The 27,097-nt window shown below is 48.6% G+C and overlaps 1 protein-coding gene across 6 annotated transcripts in view; it reads left to right on the top strand.

Annotated features, from left to right (window-relative positions):
* Positions 1-27,097, top strand: part of LOC108152147 (RNA-binding protein Musashi homolog Rbp6) — a 190,252-nt gene that overhangs the window by 12,594 nt on the left and 150,561 nt on the right. For all 6 annotated transcript variants that reach the window (XM_017281258.2, XM_017281261.2, XM_017281259.2 and 3 more), the window contains one exon: positions 4,113-4,153. In XM_017281258.2, coding sequence (XP_017136747.1) covers positions 4,113-4,153 — 41 coding nt within the window. The remainder of the gene's footprint in view (positions 1-4,112; positions 4,154-27,097) is intronic.

Raw genomic sequence — 27,097 nt, 5'->3', positions numbered from 1 at the left:
AGTGGGAGAGGGAGAGGGAGAGAAGAAAGAAAGGGCAGAGAGAGATGGCATTATATGCAAATTTAATGCAGAAGAAGCGAGAGGGCAACACTTGTGATGTGCATACAAAAGTCTGAACGGATTTTGAATGGCAAACAAGCGGCAAAGCGAACGTCAGCGCAGTGGCAGAGGCAGTGGCAGAGGCAGTGGCAGTGGCAGAGGCAGTGGCAGAGACTGAGGCAAAGCCAGAGCCAGAGACAGAGACAGTGGCAGTGGCGGGCGTCAAGCACAAAGCCAAAACCTCGCTGAACGGAGCCCAAGACCGGGCCCGGGTCCGGGTCTGGGTCTGTGTACGGGTTCGGGACAGGCACATGGGCCTCCGTGAATGGGGCGATGGATGACGACTTGCGCATGAATGGCCCAAGAGTGCTGCTGCTGCTGCCCCAGAGTGTTGGGGGAGGGGGGCAGAACTGGATAGACAGACGAAGGCCTATAGAAAAGTGACGTGCGCTTTACAATTATTTCGTAATGCAAGCAAATGTGACCGAGCAGCAGAGCAGCAGGGCTGTACCTTCCCCATGCCCCCCACCATGCCCCCCCCCCCCTCTCGCGGCAGGCCATAGAGCGGCATTCGATGGCAGATACACTCGACAAAAAGATACAAAACTGCAGGCACGGGAATTAATTGAAATTTAGAGATAGATTAGCGGCAGATCGCACGGGATCCTTTGGATCCTGCCTGGGGGCCTATGGGGGTCCCCCATATATCACTCTTCTATCCCTCCCTCTCTCTCGCTCTCGTCTGAAGGATCTTTGTGTGGGGATTTGTTTCTGCAAGTGCAGATTAGAGTTCGGTGGCAGGCAGGAAGGCAAGGAATAATCGTCGTATGGCAGGCAGGGGCAGCATCTTCTTGCCACTCCCCCCGCCCACACGCCCACACGCTCGTGGCTTAGGCTGTGGGTGACAAATGCCAGTCGTCGGTGGTTGCACTACTAATCGGACATGTTGCGTTGACTTGTTTATGACTCGTAAGCTTAGTGCACCCCCAACCCCCCCAACCCCCTCTCCCCCTAACCACGAACCACGAACCAACTAACTGGCGCTCCCAGCCACCTCCCCCCCCTAAACCACACTCAACCTACTCCACACATGAGGGAGGGGAGGGGAGGGAGGGACGGGAGGATTGTGTGTGTGTCTGAGGAGGAGGAGGAGATGGGGTCTTGTGGCAAATCTGTAAATAGCTGCGAAAACTGTAGTATAAGCCGGCAATGCCATGCCCCAAAGGGGAGCTATGCCATAAGAGAGGCGGGAGCTAGAGCAGGAGCAGTGGCAGGAGCAGTGGCAGGAGCTGTGGCAGGAGATATGTTGTAAAAGACAAAGGCAAATGTCATCAAAGCTCTCTGGTGGCATGGCACCCGCGGGACCCACCCTGGGGGGGGGGGGATGGAGGCACGCAAAGGAACAGATAATCGGAAGAGGAGGAGGAGGAGAAGGAGAAGGCAGACACCACTGCGTATTCGTAATCTTTTGCAATGGCAAAAACGATACGAAACGACGGAACGAACGGAATGAATCTATCGCTTTAGACAGTATTCAGCGTTGACTTTGACACTTTTTTACCCCTGCCACCCCCCCTGGCCCACCCCCTGCCCCACCCTGGCCCCACTGCCACCCCTTTTCCTGTCCGCCCCAATCTGTTGTGTGTTTTTTTTTGCAAAATTACGCGTCACACAGCTGGACGCTGAACGACGCGACGTTCTGCCTGGGGAGGGTGTGCGCGGGGGGGGGGGGGGGGGGGCAGAGGGTGGTGGCAGGTCTCGTACTGATTGCCAGTTTGGGACAAGGTCGCGCGCATTATTTGGTGCACTCGCAATTGGCTGGCGACGAGGGGCGACGAGGGGCGACGAGGGGCGACAGGGGGAGGGGGGGGGGGGGGGGGGTAGAGAAGTGCGTTCGAAGGTCACCCGCGGTGCACAAAACCAATGGGGCACCGCCGGTGCCCCACAGACAATGCTGCAAGCGGCAAAAGCAAAGAGAATTATCATGAAATGAATACAAATATTTGTGGATCAGTCAGCAGCATCAGGAGACCATTTCGCCAGCGAAGAACGAAGGGGGGGAGGGTGAAGAGGGTGGGGCCGATGAATGATGAGATCTTACGGAAAAACAACAACAGCGAAAAAGAAAGAGAGAGGGGGGAAAATTTAATGAAAAGCCCGCGAATCGATGGAGCCCCTCGAAAAAATGATGAATGGGATCGAAAATCTGCTTAAAAAAATACCAAATTTGCAACATATTTTGGGGCATCTTTTAGTTTTAGTTTTTCCCCCCTCTCCCCCTCTCCCCCCCCCACTCCCTCTGTCTTTGCGATATCTCGACTTTTCCATGAAGATTGATTGTGTGGCATGGAAAATGAAGGGAGTTCCCAAGGAAAAACTCGCATCTAAAACAAGTTTTGGGAAATCGCCCGGAAAATCGGCTGCAAAATACAGAAAACATTGATTAATGACAGAGTCTGTGGGTGGTGGGGGGTGGGGGGGGGGGCCTTTCCCCAAAAACTACTTGAATTCCGAGGCCTACTTTCACGGGACCCCCCCGCCCCTCTTTTTCCGACCATTTTCCAGCTGCTTTTCCTGCTGCAGTTCGACGCTTCTTCCGTTCTTTGGTTTAGTTTTTCTTTTAGCTTTCGTTACTCTTTTGTTGCTGCCTCTGCCTCTGCCGCTGCCGCTGCTGTTGCACATTTTATTAACATTTTCATTTAGTTCTGTCTCTCTCCCTCTCTCTCTGCCTCTCTTTCCCTCTGGCAGTCCCCCCCCCCGCCCTTTTTATTTTGCTTTTCATTGCAATTTGTGTTTCCATGCATTTTTGTGTGTGTTTTACATTCGTTTTTCGTGTCGCCACCAACATTGCCACCCCCCCCCCCCCCCCCCCCCCCCCCCCAACTAGCCCCCGCCCCCCACTACTGGCTGGTCCACTTCCACTGCCATTTCCCTTTGCTGCCACCGTTTTCGTTGTATGTTGCAGGCCACTGTTGCGCTCTTTTGCAGTTTGTTGAAGTTTTCATAATCATTGTCGTCGTCGTCGTCGTCGTCGTCGACGTCGTCGTTACTGCCGCCTACTTTCGTTTTGGGCACAGAGCCTTTGCCTTTTGTTTTCCCCCCATACACTATTTGTGGTCTTCCAGGGAAAGAGTCCCTCAGTCTTTCAGAGGAGCTTGTCAAGGGGATTTAGTTTTAGAGGTTTCTGAGGGGACTAGAGGACTAGAGGATTCATTGCCATAGAATAGGGGACTTCTTTCTGGGCAATATCTGGCTCTGAAGGGGGATAGATGTGGGAAGAACCACTCTGTGCCACAGAACCAGGGGGTATGCCTCAAGAATTGATGATACCAAAGGAAGACCATGCTGGAATGATCGAATGGGCTTAGAATGATGATAGAAAGGTGATGGAATGATGGAAGGAAAGGCAGAATGATGCCTATAAATGATAGATGATGGAAAGACGAATCTTTATGGAATGATTTCACCAAAAGGGCCGCCGAAATCGAGACCCTGCTGAGAACCGATGAATAGATCCCTCAGTTTCCCTACAAAGTAGCCCTTAAAATGTAGATCTGACTGTAGAATTCCCCTAAAATATGCCCTTAAATCATCATTCTTTTTTTTGGAAATAAAAAATAAAATCCCCCACACGAATTCTTCTCTCATTTGAGGAGACACACAGAGAGAAAGAGAGAGAGAGGGCATCTGTTGCTTGGCACAAAATCAACGACGTTTTTTTTTCCTTTGTTGCATAAGCCATGGGTCTGGGTCTAGACGCAGTACAGGGTGGAAGGGGGGGGGGGAGTGGTAACCTGTGGGAGAATGAGTGGCGGGTGAGATTTTTGTTCCAGCCTGAAAAACAATGCCCGGGAAAAGCGGCTTATTTTCTATGATTTAAATAATGATGATGACAACAGAGACATCAAGATGATGATGATGATGATGCCACAAGGGTGCCCCTCTCCCCCCCTCTCCATAGCGGGCCTTGCTTCGAGAATTAATAAAAGACATTTCGTCTGGCAGTCTTCTAGTTCCAATAGCCCTAAAATTTATCTAATTTCTTGCCTCATTTATCATCTTTCTCGTTGCAGCAAAATGTTCATTGGCGGCCTCAGTTGGCAGACGAGTCCAGGTAAGTCTCAATCTTTTGTTTTAACTGAAACTTAACTGACAATTAGCTGGCGGGTGCCACAATTCGTGGCATGGAAAGGCCCCTGCGAAAGGGGGTCGTCCCAATTAGCAGCTGCGGATGCACTTTGTCGATCCTTTGCTAACAAGAGAGCCAGGAAATCGCCAATCCAAATGCCCGGCAAGACGAGATAAAAGACCTTCTGAAGGTTTTCCACATAGGTGTTACAAAAACGATTGAAGATCGATACGAATCGAAGATTTTCGACAAGTTTTCAGGGGGGTTTCTAAAGAACGGGAAGATTCCCTTCTCTTAAATTCAAAGAAAACAAATCGGAACAAAATTCAGAGAAAATCTGCTCAATTTCGAGGGTTTTTTAGGGAATTTATCGCTAGATTTCTTTCTGGAAAACAAAGAAAAGGTAAAGAGTGGAGTCTCTTTGGAAAGCACTTCGACTGCTTTGATTTCCTGCGCTAGAAATACACGATCCATTGCTCAAAAGATACCTGAATATGGGATACAGATGTATGGAGATTTCTCTCAAATCAAATGGGAAACCGAAGCTCTTTCAGAGGAGGGAATAAACACGAATAAACACGAATAAACACGAATAAACACGAATAAACACGAATAAACACGAATAAACACGAATAAACACGAATAAACACGGCACCTTCTCAAGGTTTTCCACAGTCGAAAGTCTACACATCTCTCCCGCCGGGGGCGGGGGGGGGGGGGGAACGTATCTATTTGCTGTGTATCTAACTGAATTTTGTATCTCAATTTGAATTGCCATAAAAACGAGACGAATTGATTCCCGTTTTCATTGGTTTCGTTTTCTTGTTTTCTCATTGAGAAAACAATGAATCAATAGAGAAGTAGAAGCGGGAGAACATGGAGATACACAAGGAGAGGGGGTGGGTGGAGGGGGGCTTGCCTTTAAATTGAAATTGTAATTGATGAAATGCTTGAGATTTGCTCCCTTTTTTTCAATTGTGGAGGCCTGGAAGATGCAAAGATACACAGAGAACGGAGAGATGCAGATGCAGATGGGGGAGGGGGATGGGGTGGGATGGTTTCCCTCTGCCGCATAGTTTCATTAGACTAATCAAAAGGCAGATCCAGCCACAGCTTCCGAGCATTCATATTAACCAAATTTTTGGATGGCACTCCGACAGAAAAAGATACAAACAAGCCAAGGGGGGTGGTGGGGGGGGAAACCCCACACACAGGGAGGCAGTAGGGATTGCAACAGTCGTCTGGCAAGATGCGCTTGCCTTTTGGGAGCCCTTAGAGCCGCCGCCGCCAACACACATCTGCAGTGCACACACACAGATACACAGATACACACAGATACATAGATACACACGCTTTGTGTTGTTGCTGCTGCTGCTGCTGGCGTTGGGGTCGAGCGCGCTTGTTTTTTGTTTAGCGAATTTGTTGGCTCCGCCCATCATCGGCAGAGCCGTGTGCCACTCGCGTCGTTCCGTCGCTCCGTCGCTCCGTCCGGGGCATTACGCTAACATATTATAACCTATAGCGCATATCTACAGATACACGAGCACAGATACAGATACAGATACAGATACGTACCCATACAATCGCACAAATGCGGCAGCAATAGTTGAAGAGTCAATGCGGTCTTTGGGTTTGTCTCTTTTTCTCAGTTTTGTTTTTTTTTGTTTTTTTGTAGGAGTGGGGCAGGGGCTGGGGCTGGGGCAGGGGCAGGGTCTGAAGCAGGGGCTGGGGCAGAAAGGGGTGTAGGTTTTTCCTGTACCTGTGCCAAAAAATTTTCAAATTTTCAAATGGCTTCTTCAATGCCCCCCCCTTGCCCCTTCCCCAGTCCCCTACCCCCTATCCCCTTCTACCCTTTGCCGAGTTTAGTGTGTTTTTGCCTCTCTCTCTCTCTTTTGTTATCTTTTGGCCATTTTTCGGACGTGTGTGTGTGTGTGTGTGTTTGTCTGTGTGTCTTATATCTTTTTTAATTTTTATTTTCGCTCTTGGCAGCCGCCTTTTTGGTCCCTCCCCTCCCAATGGAGCTGCCTGGTAAATTAGCCCCCCCCACACCACACCTACCCGCCGCCCCGCGGGAAAACCCGCAAACGATGGGCGTAAAAAATTGTCTCTTTCTGGCGGAAGAGACTCCTTCGAGACATGGCCAAGAAGTCAATTGCAATGGCATCGAATCGAATCGAATCGGAGGGTAAGGGAAGGGAAGGGAAGGGCAATTCCAGGCGGGGTCAATGAGTGGCACGTGCCAGGGGTTGAACCGCATCGGTTATCAATCGCCAATTTAAATAATGACCCCAAAAAATGCCAGACAATGCAGTTGATTGACCCCTCAAATCGAGGGCCTACTGTGCCACGAATGCCAGGCAGGAGTTCGGATTGTGGCCATATCGTATAGTATAGGTAGAAATCGCTATAGATATCGGTTGAGTAGCGCCTATAATACGTTTTTTTCCCTGTTTTCCTGTTTTCTTTTTTCAGGGGGGTTTCTTGGGTTTGGTTTCCTGCGTCTAAAAATCAACTAAAACTGTTCTTAAAAGGTTTTTTTTTGTATCTGAATATTGTTTTCTTTGATTCAAATATACCTTTCACGAATCAGGCTTGAATTGGTTAGGTTTTTGGATATATTAAGTCCTTAAGGTGATCTTTACTGGCAGAATATGGTTTCCTTTGGCCATAGTAAACGTTTAATGAATCGGCTATGAGCCGGTTAAGGCAAAACTACTAAAATATCTCATAAATACTGGCCTTTGCTGCCAGAATATTGTCTCCTTGGACTCGAATTTAAAGAACTAATGAATCGACTATGAACGGGCTATGAATCGGTTATGAATCGGTTGTGAATCGGCTATGAATCGGTTACGAATCGGCTATGAATCGGCTTTGAATCGATTATGAATCGCCTATGAATCAGCTATGAATCTTATGAATGAATCGGCTATGAATCGGTGATGAATCGGTTATGAATCGGTGATGAATCGGCTGTGAATCGGCTCTGAATCGGCTATGAATGGGCTTTGAATGAATCGGCTTTGAATCGGCTACGAATCGGTTGTATCCGAATCAGCAGAAAACCCTCGAATACCTTTCCGAGCATGTAAATTTATGCTGTTGTTGTTTAGCAGTCCAGAAGGCCAGCAGTCCAGCAGTCCAGCCAGGCCCAAAAACAATTCAATTAGCCGCCATTTGGGGCTCAAAGAACCCGAAAGTCCGAGCCTTCAGCCCTCAGCGATGGCCTGCTGTGTCTTGTCTCTTGATTTCGTTTCGCCACCGCTGGCTGGCGGGCACTGCAGTTGTTGTGCCTCCTGCCTCCTGCCGCCTGCCTCCTGCCTGCTGCCTCTTACCTCTGGGCCAGGCCAAGTCTCTCGCTGGCGTCCTGGGCTGCCACCGAAGCCACTGAAGCCACTGGAGGCAGGCCGGAACAGTCGGGCTGGGCTGGGCTGGGCTGGGCTGCACTGTGCCTCAAGTGGGCTGCTTCCACTCGCGCCAAAAGCTTATGCTTTGGATTTTTCGCAGCTATCGCCACTCGAGCACACCCACACACCCACACACACGCACACACACACACGAGGCATGTGGCATGTGGCATATGGCATATGCCTCTCCTCCGCTACAGTACACACTCGAAATTTGCTGACAAAGACCTAATCTAGGGCGTCTATAAACATGCGCATGGGGGGGGTGGGGGGTGGGGTCTAACAGCATAGTTAGAGGCTGCTTTAGACAGGTCGACGACGGCAACAGTGGCACCAGTGGCAGAGTCTGTGGAACGTGTTGATAGCTGCAGAAGATCTGAGCGAAAAGCATCCGCATTGCAGCCTCCGTCTCGGCCTCCGTCTCGGCCTCGGCTTCAGCCACTCACAAAAGCGTTTGACTTTAGCTTGTGGCCCAAAGATTTTTAATGATTGGCACGATTGTCTTGCAGCTACTTAATGATGTTCTTAGGTGCCACCCAGGCAACCCACCCCTCCTCTCAGGCAACCCACCCCGCCACCCCTCCATCGAGCCTTTGTGGTGCCCCATTCTCGGGTCGTTTTTCGTGTCAACTACCACGTCACGTCATCTATAACTTAATGAACTTTTGCCCACCACCCCCTCGCTCCTCCCCCCTTCTGTCTTGGAGGTGAATATCTGGCTCGTAATTTAATTTTAATTTTGCAAGCAGTTTGCTGGAAGTAATTGTATGCGCATTGACGAAATGAAATGTATTTTGCGCTGCTATCGCCGGGAAACACTCGGTTCAGTCTCCGACTTTTGGGGCTACGGATTTGCGGATTCGCTCACTCCCTCTCTCTCTCTCTCTCTGGCCCATTCACACAGCCAGAGATTCAGTGAATGAAAGGCCGCTCGGGGCTGGGGCTGGGGCTGGGGCCTTTGTCTCAACGGAGGCGACTCCTCCTTCTGCTCGTCTCTGATTTTGTGTCAATTTTAACAACATTTTTCGAAATACAATACGAAACGGGTGCCCCTGGCCCCCCCTCACACCCCTTCCCCACCCTCCATGCTTTGCTTTTGCTATTTTGGATGTGCGTTCAACTGAAATACTATTTATATATGCACTAAAGATACAGATACTCTTTGTATCTGTATCCGCAGTACATTTGCATCGGCAGCAGCGGCAGCAGCAGCGGAGGAGGAGGAGATGCCCCATTACTCATGCAACAAATAACCAAATAAAAAGGAGCTAACGAAACGGTGGAAATCTATGCACACATATCCATGCACATCCATCCAATCCATCGTTCGGTGCAGAATGGAGAGTGGAATCCGAGATACGGATACGGCCTTAACGCCCGTACCGCCATACGGAATACTTTGGGCAAATAAATATGCATTTGCGGCCCACTCGCCTTTTATTATTATTACCAACTGTTTTTACTGTTGTTTTTTTTTGTGTTTTTTTTCTGTCATGCAAATGAAAATGAAGCCTTCAAGGAACTCTCTAGCCTCTGCTCTTTGTTTGCATCTGGCATTATGACTGTGTGCATATCTGGGGCTTATACGAACACCCCTCCCCCCCCCACTTCCCCTTCTGCCCTTCTGCCCTTCTCCTCCTCAATCTTTGCCCTTTGACGCCGCCGAAATTGTCCAGGTAAAGTCAATAGATGATGTCCTGAAAAGAGATGTTCTAAAGCTTGCGCCCTGCAAACAAAGCCCCTGATCCTGCGGCTGGGAGTCGTGTGCATTTCGAGACGCCGCTGGAAAGGGCTTCGGCAGCGAGCCACAAGAAAAAGCTCTGTTAAGGGCATGTTTCAGGCGTTTAAGGAAACGTTTGCGAAACGGTTAGGGATATTTATTAAGGAGAAAAGACAAAAAACCACAGAGGGCGGATTTGTATGGGTTTTTCAATATTTTAGAGAATTGTTTGTGGCATGTAAAGGTGTTTTTTTGACAATAAAAAGAAGAACTAGGGCTTGAAAACGGTTACGAATCGGTTATGGATAAAAAGAAAACCACAGAATGCGGATTTTTATAGGTTTTTCAATATTTTAAAGTTCAAAGAATCGTTTAAGACGTGTATTGGTGTATTTTTTGACAATAAAAGGCAGAACTAGGACTTACGAACCGGTTAGGGATATTTATCCAGCAAAACATACAAAAAACCATTGAAGGCCGATTTTGATCAATTTTTCAATATTTTATGTTGGTTTTTTTTGCCAGTAAAAGGCAGAACTTTGGTTTTGAAACGCTTACGAATCAGTTAGGGATATTTATCAAGTAGAACCGGTAAAACGAACACCAGAAGGCGGATTTTTATAGGTTTTCCCATATTTTAAAGAATCGGTTGCGGCGTTTTGTGGGTGTTTTTTTTGCCAGTAAAACGCAGAACTAGGATATTTATCCAGCAAAACATACAAAAAACCATAGAAGGCAGATTTTGATATATTTTTCAATATTTTATGGGTTTGTATGGGTGTGCTTTTTTGACAATAAAAGGAAGAATTAGGTCTTCTAAACGGTTACGAACCGGTTAGGGATATTTATCCAGCAGAACCGGAAAAAAAGAAGAAGAAAAAAATAGAAAGCAGATTTTGTTATATTTTTCAATATTTTAACGAGGTTTTTTTTTTACCATTAAAAGCAGAAATTGGGCTTTGAAACTTATAAAACTTGTTTGAAAAGATTTTCGAAAAAGTTACTGCCAAAAAAAAACCCACAAAGGGGCCAAAACCCGCGTTGAAATGTGAAACGATTCGTTTTTTAAACAGATTTCTTTCGATTCGGCTTAGATTTCTTCCTTCGATTACCAAGCGGTTGTGGAACGGTTTGGAATCGGTTAAGCCCGGGGGGACCCAAGGGGGGGGGGGGGGGGAACAGCACGAATGTTTTTGTCGAACCGGTTATGAACGGAACCCAATTTGAAGCTCTAACTGAATCGATAGTCGACGCACTCTAAACAAAGTTTCGATTGCCAATCCCCATTTCAATTAGCCCGGGCTAAAGCTTCCGGCATTCCTGTACTCCGGCATTCCGGCAATCCGGCACTCCGGCCCACTCATGGGAGCCGGATTCAATCAGGAAACAAACGATGATGACAAAATATTCTAGTGCGCTCTACTCTGCGGGGTCTATATTTAAAATCGAACTAAAAAGTTGTCAAATTTTTTAGGAAAAATAACGCCCAGGTGGGCGGCAACCACGGGATGCGCGGACGGGCAGACGGGCAGGCAGGGGCCTAGTCGCTGCTTCGTTCGATTTCCTGATTAATTTATGCGAGAGAGAGACAGCGAGAAAGAGAGAGAGGGAGAGAGAGCTCAAGAGGCAGTTAACAACAAATTGCCGCAAGCAGCCGTCGAAATTGAAAAGCTGGCAGGGAAAAAAAAACACACGGAGAGAAGGAGGGGGAGGGGGGGAGGAGGGGGGGGGGAATCAAGGAAGAGAAAATAAAATTGTCAATAAAATAAGTGCCGGATGGTTAGGGCCAAGTCCTTAAAAACCCATCCATCCAGGCGGGGGAATGGCTGCCCCACTCTCCCCCCCCCTCCCCCCTCCCTTTCGCACTCTCTCCCCCTCCCTTTCGCACTCTCTGGGTGCGTCCATCAGTCAAAGTTCAGTGGTTTTTCCCCTGCTTCTTAGCATTGAATTTGTCCGTGCAACATTTCCTGTTTCGCTTGGCAGTCGCCGGCATTCCCTTGGCCCCTCCCCTGGCGCCCCCCCCCCCCCCCCCCCATGGGCTGCTATCTTTGGCGCTGTTGTGGCAGCAGGCGGACGCTTCATATTCTTTTGAATGTGATTATCCCTGAGGCTCTGTGGCCACATCGCATCTTGGCTTTGATAGAATGCCCCCGCCCCGCCATCCACACCCCCCTCTCTTCGGCTCCGGCTACACTTTTTGCATTGCATTTAATGTCCTGCCAGTTGGCCAATGGCTTGTCCTGCCTCCCATCTAGTGTTGCCCCTGCCCCTGCCCCTGCCCCTGTCTTGGCCCCCGTCTTAGCCAGTGTCCTGTTCTGCTGCTTCTCTCGTTTGTGACTCGTTTTGTGTTGACTTTGGCACGAGTTTGGTTAAAAAGTTCACACATGCCACAGACTGTGGCTCGTTTTTCAACAGTGTTTTTGCGCCTTTGGCCTCCTCCTAGCCGGAGACACGTCTTCTCTATCCGTGGGGGCGCAGAGAGCGAGTGCGGGGGTGGGGGCGGAGGCGGGGGGGCGTGTCTCTGTTGAATATTTACACAAGTGACACTGGAATATACATTTATAGTGTGTATGGGGTGGCAGGGGGGGAGGCGCCTCCCCACTCGTGCCTCCCTCCTCCCACCTCCTGCCTCCTGCCTCAACAATTAATTAACTTGTACGAAGTATCAAAATGTCGTGTTGCCTTTGGGGCATGAACTGGAGATTGGAACGCGTGGCAGGAGGCAACAGGAGGCAGCAGGAGGCTCTGGGGAATCATGGCGAAAGGGGGGGGCCCTCCAGCCGACGCCTAAATGCATTCTACGTAAATTTTAAATTAATAAGCATCAGCCCTCCCTCCCCTCCCCCCTACCCCCCTCGCCCCTCGCGCCCTGGTGTCTTGCTGCCGCATGTGGCGCTTGTCATATGCCATTATTATGGAATGTTCATCCTGGCCCCAAACTAATAGACAATTTTTTGGCAGCCAAAAACGGAACACGACAATGCAGAAAGCGAGGCAGAGGATGGGTGCCCCGTGCCACGGTGCCACGTTGCCACGATGCCACGATGCCACGTTTTGAGGTAGATAGAAGACGAGGCCATGTCGTGACGTTGCCAAGGATTTGCTCGTGCCCCGTGCTGCCTCGCTCTCTCGTCTGGTCTCGTCTCGTTTCGTTCCGTTTCGTCCGTGTGCAGCGGAAGCATTTAAATTAAGGACGACACATTAAAATTATGCAATAACAACAAACTATTACTACTACTATTATTATTACTGTTATTACGACGAGGGGAGGGGGCGAGGGGGCATGGAATACAGGGATCGTTGAACGAAACCAGGGATGTGGGCGGCAGAGTGCTGGCAAGGGGGAGGGATTCTCTCCCTGGATTGACCCCAAAGATCGTTCAAGGAGACCCGAAATCAACCAGGAATATCCACAGGCAAGTCACGGCCTTGATTTCAAGCCCAACCAGGAGTTGGTGCCTTACGAATCGGTTCTGCCTCATAGCTACTCAGCCGCATATCGAAAGAGTCTTTGGGGCAAGGTTTTACCCTTTATACCTTTCGAAACATCAAGAGCCTCATGTGAGACTTTTGGAGCCAGTTTTGAAACGGTTTTGAGACGGTTTTGAAACGGTTTTGAGCCGGTTATGCCCCATTTCCATTTCGAAACACCAAGAGTTGGTTGCAACTTGAAAAGAGCCTCTTGTGCGCCTCTAGAGACAGTTTTGAAACGGTTTTGAAAGGGTTATTCCATAGATATGTTAATTAAGATACACCCCCCCTTTAAAAAAGAGACTTTAAGGGGGGAGAAACATTGGATGGACACTCCCTTAACAAACACTCCTCCCGGGCCGTCGCTTGGCGTCGCTTCCTCTTCAGATTTTCAATTTTTGTGGTGGAAAATATCCACTTATTACAGAGAGATGAGCGGAGAGGAGAGGAGCTTAGAGGAGATGAGAGGAGATGAGGGGAGAGAAGATGAGACACCTCTGGGGCCGTGTGGCAAGTTTTAAGAGAAGGAAACTTTTGGTCGCCAAAGTGAAGCGATACGAAGGAGAACATTTAATGAGCGCTGTGAATGTCAACACCAAAAACTTGTAAGGGGGCGTATGAGGCCGCGGCACGGGGGGGCTGAGGGGGGTGGGCAGGGTGGGGTTTTTGTCGGCTCGGGAAGTCATAAGTTGCAAGTTCTGGGTTCGGTCTGAAAAAAAAGACGGGGAAGCAGACGAACAAATATGCAGTCGAGACGGGCAGTGGAGAGGGGGTAGCGGGGTAGGGGGGGTCGGGGGGGGGAGGCACAATAGAGTCACCAGAGCTGCTAGTGGCACTGCTCCTAAGGTCTACCACGCTACGGAGTCCTCCTGCTGCTGCTCCTCCTCTGACGTCACAAGCACACATTGGGGCCAGCACTGTACTCCTCCTCCCCCCCCACCCCCCTCGCACAGAGTGAAAGCCGGGGGTTATCGACTTTATGTGTTTGTTGTTCGGGCCTTGCCTTTCGGTGTCTTTTGGGCCTCCATTTCAATTGCAGGACTTGCTTGCTTGCTGGTGCTGCAGCTGCTGCACCACCACCTCCTCCTCCTCCTCCTCCTCCCGCCCACCAAATATTGGCTCTACTCTACTGTGTGTGTGTGGTGGTTTTTCCTTGGCGGCTTTCTTTGCACAACTGCCATGATTTGGTGGCTACAAGTTTTCCTCTTCGTTTTGCCCATCTTTGAGGTTGAGTTTTGGGGCTTCATTGGCTTGGGAGAGGGGAGGTGGGGGGTGGGCCGGGGCAAGAGTCCACTGCCCAGAGATAAGATTGTTTTTGCGTTCGGAAGGCAATTTCCAACACCAAAAGCACCCCAAAGGTAAATACATATATTCCACGTTCAATAAGCAGGCACCCCCCCCGACCCCCCTCACGTTCCACCTTCCATTCTCATTAGAACTTTCTTGCATCCATCCATCCATCCATCAGGTCTTTTTTTCACACCCGAAAAACCAACCGCAGGAGCAAAGGAGCGACAACTTTTGGCTTTCATTGTTTCCAGCTCGTTGGTCTCCTGCGCTTTTCCTTTTGGCTTTTCCTTTGGCTTTTCCTCTGCCAGCTAAGTGACATTTTCCTCGACGATTGTTAACCGACGCGGGCTCTATGCTGCCGCTGCCGCCGCTGCTGCATGCCACACAGCACCATTGTTAAAGGCCTTAGCCTGCGCCTTCCGTTTGCCGAGCAGTCAAATATATTGCCAACTTCCTGCTCCTGCCCCAAAAACACCGCAGAGAGGCTTCTCTCTCTCTTCTCTCACACAAGAAAAAAACGGAAAATCGAGGGGAAGAGGGACGGCGGGACGGAGGGAAGTTTTAAGCGATTCATTGGATACCCTCAATGAAAGTTGGGGGCTTCGATTCTCCTATGATCTGGCCTACGATGACCTTCCAAGGATCAGGGATCTCTGAAATTCCTTACTCCCGAACCCCTCAGTTCTTGAGGGGTCTTCCCTGGCAGATTGTGCATAAATTTCTTTTTAGGGACTTCCTTCGAGGCCAATTCAGGGAATTCTTATGGAAATAATGCTATCAAAGGCAGTACAATGTTTCAGATGATCTCTAATCTCAGGCCACACAACCCGTTTTTCCATCAGTTCTCTTTGGCTTACCTTCGTACCCCCTTCTGCTGGTATCTTCTATCTTCTGTCCCCCCCCCCCCTCGAATAAGGGCTATGCCCTGCCCGGGGAAAAAGAGTATCATTCCGGACAAAAGATACTAACAATTCTGGAGAGGCTTCCCCGAGAGTCGACATCGATTAAGTTATTACGAAATTTGTGCGCTACGTGTCTTCCTTCGTTTTTGTGCCACTCGCAGACATGCATGCAACTGTGTGTCTCTGTCTGTGTGTGTGTGTCTGTAGCTGAGCCTTCGTCTAGCCAAAAAGCCCGCCCACAATCGGCCACAGGACCTGCCACGTAACTCCGTCTCTGTCTTCGTTGCTGTCTCGGGGCACTGCAACCCGGTGTCGTGGCCGTTGTCGTTGTCGTTGTCGTTGTCGGGTGCCGGTGCCTGCAACTGTGACCCCACTCTCCCCCCTCTCCCCCCCTCTCTCTGTCTCTTTCTGTGGGATTTCCCACCTCGTTTTCCTCCTCTGGTTTCTGGCCTTAAACTGGGTCACACACAAATTTTTGTAGCTCGTTTGCATAACCGAAAATTGTGTGTGTTTCGGGTTGTGGCTGCTTGCTGTTGTTGTTGTTATGTCAGCTGGCTTTTGGTGGCGGGGGGCAGGGGGGGGCAGGGGGTCAGGAGGGGTACCTCCGATTGACATGCGTGCCTCATGATTCCTTATTCGCAGTGTGGCCCATCGTCTCGGGGTCGTCGTGTCTCGAGCTTTGGGGGCGAGGCGAGGTCAAGTCAAAGAGTGTCACAACATGTCTGCTTCCGGTACCCACACATGCCCCATGCCACATGCCCCGTGCCACATGCCCCTTGCTCGGTAAGCACTCTCTCAGACAGCCAGACAGCAGGCGGGAGTTGGGGTACGGGCTGGGTGGCAAGGTGGCAAGGTGGCGGAGACAACGGTGTTGTTTACATATTAAAGTTGCATGACCCCGCCAATTGCAACTGCAACAGCAACAGCAGCAACAACAACAACTGCAACTGTAACGTGTAACGTGCAACTGCAACACGTTTACGTTCCCGAAGTTGCAACGAAGTTGCACAAATCACGACTCGGCGGGGGGAGGGCCCCACGCCCTGTGTGTCCTGTTGGGCGGGAGGGGGCGGTGGGCGGCAGAGGTCCTGTTTGGGGTCGCACTGGCACGTGACTGACACACGGGCCCAAACGGGGCGGCGAACGTGTGCCACATGCTGCTGCTGCCTGCCGCCTGCTGCCTGCCGCCTGCCGCTGGAGTCAGCTGCTGCCCCGAAAGCCGCTCAAGCTTTCTGCCCATGCTCTCTCTCGCTCCTTCGCTCTTGCACTCTCCGCCGCTCTCTGGCGCTCTCTTTGCTGGCGCGCTCTTTTTGTGGCCGCTCTCTTAACGGCAGCTCTTAAAGCTCTGCTTGATGCCCAGGGCTTTTCATTCATAAAAATGGCGTCAAGCTTTTTGCAACGTTGCAGAAAAGCCACGACAGCTGGCGCCACTGTGACAATGCGAGACGATGGATGGTGGGGGGGGATTATTGGCAGGAAATGCGCTGCCTACGAATGCAAAAAAAGAAAACCCAGAAACCCAAGGGGAGACCGAAGGGACATGCACCCTGTCCAGAGACTCCTAGGAGTCCATGTGTCCGTGTCCGTGTCCGCATCCGCGTGTCCGTGTCCCTGTCCCTGTCCGTATCCGACGTGTTCGTGTCCGCCCCTAAATGTCAGCGCTTGTTTTGATGCAACCTCACGCGCCGTAAACAACTTATTATTATTGCAAATGCCTTTTCTTTTTATTTGCTACGACTCTCTACCGCCGCCGGCCCTTTCTCCTTTTCTGCCTCTCTGTCTGTGTCGCTGCATCTTTGGCTGCCTTTCAAGTTCCTTTTTTGTGTGCCACAAACATTGCCTTCGGTCGTACCTCCGAAACGGAAACGCAAACGCAGGCAATTCTAGCAAAACTTATGGATACCCTGCCACGGAAGTGGGCAACCCAAAAGGAGTCTCTGACTTTCGGGGCAGAAAGATGCAACATACTCGCAGGTGCCTCGTGTCTAGGGTATCTCCATGGTCCAGCATCCACCCGCACCGGCTCATTACTTACTGGCGTTTTTTGTGTGTCTATCCGCCACCTTTGTGTGTGCAACGTTGCAGCCGTAGACGTTGGCAATCTACTCCGGCGGATCAGTGGGGCACGGACTGTGACTGGGGCTGCTTAAGTGGCTCTCCTGCTGCTGCTGCTTGGCCTCCGTCCATGTCAGATCTATCTCATTTGGCGGTGCCAAGTTTTTTGACTGCTACAAAGAGCAGTCCCTCCCCCTATCCCCCTATCCCCCTCTCTCTTTGTGGATTGCATTGCAATGACGCCCACCAAAAAAAAAAACAAAAAAACAAACCCAGCCACGCCTCCCAATTCCTGTCAAACTTTTATCTACGACGCCAGGAGGCGGCAGCCTTGTATAATATTTTTACGTGTTTTTTTCTTCTGTGCGGTGTGCGGTGTGTGTGTGTGTGTGTGTGTGTGTGTGTGTGTGTCTCTCTGGCTCTTATAAATCATAAATACATATTTTACGAGCTCGTTTCGTGGTCTCTCTCTTTGGGGGGACCTCACATTTCATTTGAAATAATTTGTGGCATATTGGCAATTATTCATTCGCTTTTTTCTCTGTCCTTGGATACGGATACATCCTGGCAGAACGGCTTAAGTGCCGACCGGGAAATTGTTGTCTGATGTGTGGATTTTGTTCTGGATTTTGGCTTGGCTTTATCTTTTCTCCACTGCCTGATGCTGCTGTGTGACATTGCATAAAAGGCGGAAGGTGGAAGGTGGAAGGATATGCCATCCAGGGAGCTGGGTCCAGGGACTGCGGTCTGCGGCGGGGGGGGTTTAATGGGGCCAGCGAGGCAGAAATTGATTTAGGGCCTATCGCAGAGGCTTCTGATAAGCTTCTGCCGGCAGAGGGTTCCAGGATATGAGCGTTGGCAGTGCAGGAACAATCAGTATATACTATATATAGTATTCGCATGTACATACGGAAATTGCTGTCGATGGTTGCAGATATCCGCCTGTTGGAGGGGAAAACTATTCGAGGATTTATGAAATATAGTTTTTTTGTTGTTTCGGGGCAAATAAATAATGGAATACGATTTAATCTACAATTATTCAAAGCTAAAGAACAAGCGAAAATGGAAGATAAATATATATATACACACATACACACATACATATGTCAGAGGTGGACACCCTTGCTGTGTGTTTTCCTCCGCTTGCATTTGTCTTATCTCTTGATCTTCGTTTGATCTGCGAGGCTTTGCTTCGCTCTCACGGCACAACAAATGCTCTCACAATTGCGTCGCTCCAGTGCTCGCTCAGCAACAACAACAACAAAGAGCGACGCTCGGCCTCCGATGGCCGATGTTTCGTCTGCGAAAAGCTGAACTCAGTCTGGGCCACGACCCTCGCTTTCAGCGCTTCCATGTGCAGGGAGGGAACAACAAAATTCAGGCTACGACTCTCTTTTCGACTCTTGCATTTGGTCTGTTGTCTTATCTTGATCTTCGTTTGATCTGCGAGGCTTTGCTTCGCTCTCACGGCACAACAAATGCTCTCACAATTGCGTCGCTCCAGTGCTCGCTCAGCAACAATAACAACAACAACAAAGCGCGAGGCTCATTTTCGATGCCGAGCCGCTGCGATGCTTGCATTGAGAGAAAGTTCGTTGCCTCTCTCTCTGTCGAACATGTCCGATCCTGCTCGTTTCGTCAGCGAAAAGCCGAACTCGGTCCGGGGCCACGACTCTCGTTTTCAGCGCTTCCATGTGCAGGTAGGGAATAACCAAATTCAAGCTACGACTCTCTTTTCGACTCTTATTCTAAGCTCAGCTCAACTGAGAGCGCTTTGACGCCTTGTTTGATGAGAAAGAGTGAAGAACGAAGTTTGCGGTTGTCTTGAGACCCGAAAAGAAAGCGCGTTGCGGTTGCGGACCATCCAGGGACGGGTACTCTACTATCCTGCGTTTGATTTTGTTTTCTTCTAGTTTATGTACCATTTATTAGCCCCAGACCAATACAGTGCCGCTCAACTGAATAGGCACAACAATTTTCAAAAGTCAAACCGCTATACATATCTCTTTAACCAACTTACCGATTTATATGAAATAATTTTTTTTGCATAGATTGATTCATTGTTAATATAGCAAGAAAGCTTGTGGTTTCCAGGACACGTTTTTAAAGGCACAAAAAATGCCGTATTGTATATACAATGTACCTGAAAATGGGCTTATTTTCATCTTTTAATGCACTTTCAGGCGCTCATTTCTTCTTTGGGCTATACTTACGAGTACATACAATATATTTTTGTTCAAAACTTTATTCTATGCGATGAAATCTCCTGAAAATGAAATGTTTTTAAATGTTTTGGTCAGAGAAATGTGGGATTTTCCCCCTATTTAAAGAATGTGCAAAAGGTAATCTTTCAGGGCACCCTCCACACTCTATTGATGATTTTTCATACGATCTTACGAAGTGAATCCATCAGATTCCCCTAAAAAGGGTACATCTTTCTTATCTTTAAAGAGGCTTTCCTTTAAGCTATTGAATTTATTTAAAATTAATCTCCGAGCTACTCTGAACTTAGATTCCATTGAAAAACGCACACAATTCAACGAAACTAATTCAATTTGTAATCCGCAAGATACAAAGATACGTAGATACGCATAGAAGTGACCTTTACGCATAAGCTTGTATCTGGCAGACACACACATGACCCCAGAGGAGCAGAACAACAAAGGAGTCATAGAAATCGGAATACTAAGGATACCGGATGCGGGATACGGGATACGCCACGGAGTTGAAGAGGTTAACTATCGTTGCAAATTTGACTCGATTAACCTTTTCGATTGCATCCCACGAGTAGCCACAGACAGCTGCAGATACAGATACAGCTGCAGATACAGTTACAGATAGAGATACAGTTACAGATAGAGAAAGAGTCATCAGGTTGAGAGGAGAAGCCAAATCAAATGACTAGAGGGAGTCCCCTCGCTGGGCCGTCAATGAATGCTGCGGAAAGCGGAAAGGGTGCGGGGCAGCGGAGGCGTGGCAGTGCCCTATCGCTCCTTCTCTCTTTGGTCCTTCGATCTTTGTGTGTGGCTTCGGTTTCCATTCAATTCTTGCTCAATTGCTCTGTGGGGCAGGTGTTAATGTATCCTTCAAATGTTGCCATTGAATTGAATTGAAAGTTAATTTGCCAATTGGTCCCACAGCGCTTCCCCCCTCACGCTCCCCTCTCCCCCTCCCCCTCTCTCTTTCCCGCAGAACACAAAGAACGACACGATGGGGGGGGGGGGGGGCACGAACAGAGCTCCAGTTAAGGGCTGGGGCGGGAGTGTCAGAGAGGGGGTGGAGGTGGAGGTGGAGTGTGTTGCCAGCTTGCATTTTCAACTAGTTTTGCAAAGTGTGATTAAATGTTTTGTGTGTTGCAGCTTTCAGCTTTTGTTGCGTGTTTTTATTGCCATCCCCCTTCCTCACACCCCCTCAAACAATGCCATCACGGAGTGTACGAAGGAGAGAGGGGTGTGGGGGTGTGGGGGAGGGGGGGGGGGCATGCACACAACATTAGGCAACACACCGAGTCCAGGGCTGAGAGAGAGAGAGAGGACATTTTCAAAATGTGCTGCCACAGACAAAGCCTTCTCCTCCTCCTCCTCCTCCTCCTCCTCCTTCTCCTTCTCCTGCTCCCCTCCTTCTGTGTTCGCCCTCCACACCGCCCCCCCTTCCTTTGTCTCTCCTCTGGTTTTTCTGCCGAGTTGCTAAAAAACTTCTTTTCAGCAAACGCCGCTCTGCCGCTCTCCCGCTCTGTGGTCCTGTGTCCAGGAGGGCCTGGAGCCGGACTGCGGGGGCAGGAGAAGGCTTCGGGTTGTGTTGTGTTTGCCGCAAACAAGCAACGTGGCAGGAACGGGCTGGCGAATGAGCAGGAAAATCCCCAATGAAAGTGAACAAAAAAGTATCTTTCACTTTTATTTTCCTTTTTTCTCTTTTTTTTTGCATATTACATTAAAGGATTGGAAAACATAATTTTTCCCTATTTTTTTTGTATTGTTTAAATATTTTATGGACTTGAAAAAACTGATATTAAAATCACATAAATTTCTGGATGATTGTACGCAATCGTCATGCAGCAGCGCCTCTCGGTCGCCGTTTTAAGAGGATTAATTGCCGCTTTTCAACTGTGTATTTTCTGTGAGTGTAGCCAAGGCATCGATGGGCAGGCGGCAGGAGAGGCCGCCGCTTTGGCAGTAGGCCGCCGAGCTTTGGGGCCGGAGGACAGTGGGTCGCACGGATGGCCTTCCCTCTCTATTTGTTGCTACTTCCTGCAAGCTCCAAGCTCCCAGCTCCAGTTGCACGTTGGGTGTCGCCAGAGCGTCAGTGGCAGTGGCAGCATTCGAGGCGCTTTCCAGCATCTTCAAAAGTTGTGGGATGCTGTAATGCCGCCTCAAGTGGCAGCCACCAAAACCGCGACGAGCGGGTGGGAGGGGAGGGGAGGGGGAGTCCAACTCCGACTTTGGAGGGGGAGCGCCTGCCGCCAAATTGCTTTGGCTTTGGCTTTGGCTTTGGCGCTTGTCCTCACCTGTCGCTTGCCTCTGCCACTGCCTCTGCCTTTACCTGTCTTTTACTGTGTGAGTGTCTCTGTATCTGTGTGTGTGTTATGTTTTGAATGAACGCCTGCGTCTTTTATCTTTTCATAAATTTTCTTGCTTTTGTGCGGAGGCTTCACTGCTTCCTCTCCCCGCCTCCCCTCCCCCGCCTGGCACTTACAATCACTTTTATTCCGCGTTTTCCCTCAAGTTTTTCCAAGTTTTTCTGCAGTCAAGCCAAGAAAAACAACAACAACAGCAGCAACAGGAAGAGGAACAACAATTTTAATGCTTACAAAATTTGAATTGAATTTGCCGCAAGCGCAGCAACGTGGCAGAGGGGGGGAGTGTGGGGGGGGGGGGGTGCCCCTAAGAGGATGCTCCTCTAAACTCCGCTCCACGCCGCGCACTGCGCTTTCCCCTCTCTCAGCCTTTCATCTGTGTTTATGGATTGTCCTTTCTATTCCTCTCTCGCTCTCGCTCTCTCGCTCTCCTTTCACCAATTTGCATCTTTCTCTTTCCCCGATTTGGATGCCTTCTCCGTCTCCTTCTCTGGCAGGACTCTCTCCTTCTCTGTCTCCAATTTGCCTCCAATTTGAGGACAGCTTCAACTTCAACTTCAACGCTTTTTCTCTCTCTCTCTCTCTCTCTTTCTCTTTCGCCGCTTCACCTGCTTTTCCGGCTTTTACTTTTTTGTTTGGTTTTTGCCTAGTTTCACGCTTTGGTTTTTCCTTAATCGTTTATCCTTGAGGAGTCCCACACACACACACACACACACACACACACACACCCTTGGCTCTGTGGCAGCCACACACAACAATGCCCCAAAGGCGACCGAGTGCAATGTCGCCGCCCAAAGGAGGGGCCACGCCGCCCAGTAATTGGAGTACAGGGAGGGCCCCTCCCCCCCCACCCCGCCCAGGAGGGTCCTGCAAATGTGCATTTAATTCGTGCGAAAATTGTGGCAAACAAAGGAAGAGGCGTGGGGCGGGGGGGCGGGGCATGCAGCATGGGCCATCTAGAGGCATCCCTGGATGATGGATGGAGTTGCAAAAGCTTTTGATTTATATTGCCATCGTATGAGGCAGAGGCCATAAATATATGCTGCCCCTGCCCCTGCCGCTGGCACTGCCCCTGCCCCTACCCCTGCCCCTGCTGCCACTGCTGCTGCTTGTTGATTATGCATTCGATGTGCACCGAAAACCTTTTAGTTTTGTGGCATGCCTCTCCCTCTTCCCCGTCTGCGTGCGTGCGTGTGTGTGTGTGTGTGGCATGCGACAAGGTTGTGTGGCTCCAGTTCCGGATATTGCGGTAAACAACAGAAGGAAGTGCTGATGCTGTCCCACAGAATCAATTAGGAAGCCAAAAGCAAGGAAGCAAAGCAGTCCCCAAACCCAATCGCCCCCCCCTCCCCCCACCCCTCCCCCACAAAATCAAAACAAATCAATAAACCCGAAGGGACTTTAAGGATCCAAAAGGAAACGATGGTCTCAAACGAGTATCTCAAGTAATTGAAGATGATTCACAGTCTAGGACCTGAAAAGTCATATTTGGGGTGTATTTACCGACATTTTGTGGGGACCCAAAGACTCGGCAGTGCCTCAAGTGATAGATTATCCATGGGATAGGGCTTCTTATGAGATCTGCTTGCCATATCAATGCCAAGAAGGTTTATTTTCTGGGTTTTTAGTCCATTTAAGGCATGGATAGTAATCCCTTTCGAGGGTGTACAATATCTTGAGGTTTATTCGGGATATTAACAGATATTTTTTGCTTAAAAATACCAAGTGCCATGCCCTATAACCTACAGACCCCCTAAACGATCCCTCCTCCAAAATATTTCACACAAATTCGCACTTTAAATTGAAAGGAAATTAAAAAACAAAAATTATATTTGATAAATAAATTCCAAAATATTATGAAAAGCATATTCCAACTCTCTTTTATATAGACCACAAATGCCGCCACTTACGTAATACATCACGAAATGTCCACAACAAGGTAAAAGGATTTGTGCAGGTGCTCCATTCTCCACTCTCTCCCCCCTTTTGTGGGGGGGGGGGCTGTTCTCCATATTTTTGTAAGCCAAAAATGCAGCTTAACATATCAGCGCCAACGAGCACAAGCGTTGCCAGGCGGAACGAGAAGGAGAGCGAGAGGCAGGGGCAGGGGCAGGGGCAGAGCCAGAGCCAGAACCCAAGCAAAGTGAGGCGGCTGAGCGCTGACCGTGCAACATTCTGCTCCATTCTGCCGCCAGCACCTGCCGGAGGAGTGGTGGGTGGTGGTGGGTGGGGAAAACGTGTTAGCGAATACACTCTCTCCACACACACACACACACACACAGAAGAGGGGGGAGGACGGGGGGTGGCGGCTGCTGCGGTAATTAATGCAGCGCGTTTGCGAAAATGCGAATACATTTCGCTGCAGCGAACGACGGAGCGACAGAACGATTTCAAGGTACCGACTATGGACCCCGGCCTCGTGGGGCGCCACAGTGGGGCACAATCGAGCGGAAAGTGACGGCAAAGGAAGGGGAGAGGGAGAAGCGAGGCGAGTGTGCAGGGGTTGATTGAATATTATGGATAAATACATCGTATGCCATGAAGGGATTAACAGCGAATACCAAGAGCACATTAAATGGAATATAATGTGCAAAATATTAAATATTAAATGGAATGTAAACGAAATTTCGATGGGAAATGGATACCAACCGCAAGACTGGCTACCTTCGCCGTGCCCTGTGGCAGATTTAAAGCTTGAAAGCCAGAATATATTCCTAAATAAAATATTTAATACCAAAATGTACGAAAAATAATGATCTCCCATCTTCCCATTTCTTGCAAAAAAAAACATAAACAATTAGGGGGAATATAAATATCATTCGGTAAAGCCACAAAATTATAATAATTCCAAAAGTATTTTGATTTCATTTGGAATACATTTATCCCTTTTTTTTTTTGGGTTTTTTCGCTAAAAATAAATGCATTTTTTGTGATGAATGCATTCCGATTATATAACAAAAAAAATACCCCTAACCCCGCATTTATCCCCCCGCCAACCCACAAGCAAATAACGTGCGGAAAATCGAATTCATTTTCGCATTTTCGCATTTTCTCATCATAGATTTATCCGTGTTGCCGAAAAATACTTATGGCAAACTTTTGGAATATTTTAACTAAATTACTGTACTATGCCCACACACACACACACACACACACACGCACACACATGCACGGGCTTGCACAGGGAAAAATTGAAAACTCTGTGGAAAAGTGCCCCTTTGCCCCACTGTCGCAAAATGGTAACGAAGGGGGTGTCACTATGGATGCGAGTGCGTGGAGAGAGGGGGTGGTGGGTGGGTGGTGGGGGGCTGGGCAAATGTATTCACGCCGAAACGATTTTGGGTGCACGGCGACACCTTGGTTTGGCGCCCGCTAACTGTAAACACATACATATGTATGCACTGCTTGCAGGCACACATCCAAACACACACACACACACACACACACACCAACACAAATACACTAATACACACACACAGACATACGAGCGCAGAGATGCAGATGCAGGATGCATGTGTGAAAAGTTGCACGTCTCCTCCATTCGCCTCCATTCGCCATTTGCACTGTTTTGCCCAAAATGCAAACGAGAGAAAATGAAAGAGTAACAGAGAGAGAGAGAGAGGGAGAGGGAGAGGGAGAATGGGGGGTAAATCCAGCGAATTTTTAAATTTGAATATGTTTTTCTTGCCATATCTTCTTTTCATTTTGTTACCCCATTCCACTGCATATTTCTCCATCACTATATCTATCTTCCTCTTGCGAGTCCTCTTGCGAGTCCTCGTCCCCGTTCGCTTTCCCTATTGCTACCGCTTTATCTTTTGCCACCTCCTCCCATGTCTCTCCCTGTCTCTCCCTGTCTCTCGCTACGATCTCCGTTTGCCATTTGTCTGCTTTTTTTCATACCCTTTCACTGGGGGGTATTCCAAAATATTCAAAAACACTCCATGGCTTTTCAAGGGGTATTTTTTAGGAAGAGGTAATATTTAAGCATATTTCTAGAATTTCTTAGAATATACTAAGTGAAAAATAATATAGAATATATCGTCTTCAAATTGGTTCCTAGCTCGGGGAGATCCCAGCTGAATCCTCCTTTCAGGGCTTCCCTCTATAACGTGGCTATTAAAGATAGGATCACCATATCAAAAATTCAGAATAAAACCCAACAAAAGCCGGGTTATCCAAAGAATTCCTAGCCCAAAAATCTCCCATACATTTCTTGTGTTACTTTTGTGAGAGTGAAACAGATTGGAGGGCTTACTTTTTCGAAGACGTCTTTATTCTCCCGATTTGTTGGAATTTGTTAATTTGTTGGAATGATTAGCATCAATGGTCGAGTGGCTATAGCCTTGTCCGTTCGTCTGTCCCTCTTGTTTGAAGCCTAGTTCTCAAAGACCACCAGAAATCAGAACCAAATCGCAGAATCCAAGAGAGGGACCATAGCCAACAGATAGCTGAATCTGGATCGGATCAGCTCGTATCCATATTATAGCCAGATTAAAGCTATAGCCCTCTCTCTCTCTTCCTCGCTCTGCCAGGGGGGCTGGGGAGTAGCGAGTTGAAACGGTGTATCGGTTATAGATGTAGAGCTGCGGCCCTTGCCGCTCGTCTCGTCTCGCTTCGTTTCCGTTCCCTTTCACTGTTTTTGCCTTTGCTTTTGGAACTGTTTGTCTTACACGTCTTCCCGCTGGTTGTTTGTGTTATTTATTTGTTAGTTTTGTGATTCAAATGTATTCCTGACTTTCTCTCCCGCCCCAGCTGGCCTTCGCAGTACATATATATACATCTATATATGTACATATGTACTGTATGCACGCGTATCTCTTGTTTTTCTTGTATTTTTTTTGCCTGTCTTCCGTTTTATTCTAGCATTCATTCCATTCCGAAGTGCCGCCGCTTATTATGCACATTTTAAATCATCATCTACGCAGCGAGAAAGATGCCCAAAAGAGAGAGAGAGAGAGAGAGAGAGAACCCTTGGCTCTGGAGAGTGGGTAGGGGTGGGGTGGGGGTTGGGGCAGGAATGACGGCTGTTAAATTAAGTACACTTTCATATGATGATGCCATTCATTCACACACAAGCACACCTACATATGTATCTATGCATCTTTGAGATACAGTACGAGTAGCTACAGTGGCAGCGGCACTCTTGCAACATCCACAACTCTACTGCATATTTTTGTGTCTGGAAAAGTATTTCAAAATTATTTACACATAAAAAAGGATGCAAATATGTATCTTCAGGCTGCCAGCAACGAAAAGGATTGCCAATGTTTTAATCTGTGTTAAATGCTAAATTCGAAATGCAACAAAATCTAATTGCAACGTTGCAGCGCACAATCTTAGCAAAATAATCTCCGCATAAATCCCAAAAAATATGGAAATATGTTTCCAAATAACTGCATCTGTATCTGTATCTGCATCTGTATCTGTTGGATCCATTATGAATAAATCTTTAATAAATATTGCATTGAAATGAAAGAAAATTCAATGGTAATCCCCACACCCCCCCCA

Source organism: Drosophila miranda, chromosome XR (assembly GCF_003369915.1).
Source record: "Drosophila miranda strain MSH22 chromosome XR, D.miranda_PacBio2.1, whole genome shotgun sequence".
In the NCBI taxonomy this organism is placed as follows: Eukaryota; Metazoa; Arthropoda; class Insecta; order Diptera; family Drosophilidae; genus Drosophila; species Drosophila miranda.
This window is presented reverse-complemented; position numbering and strand designations above follow the sequence as displayed.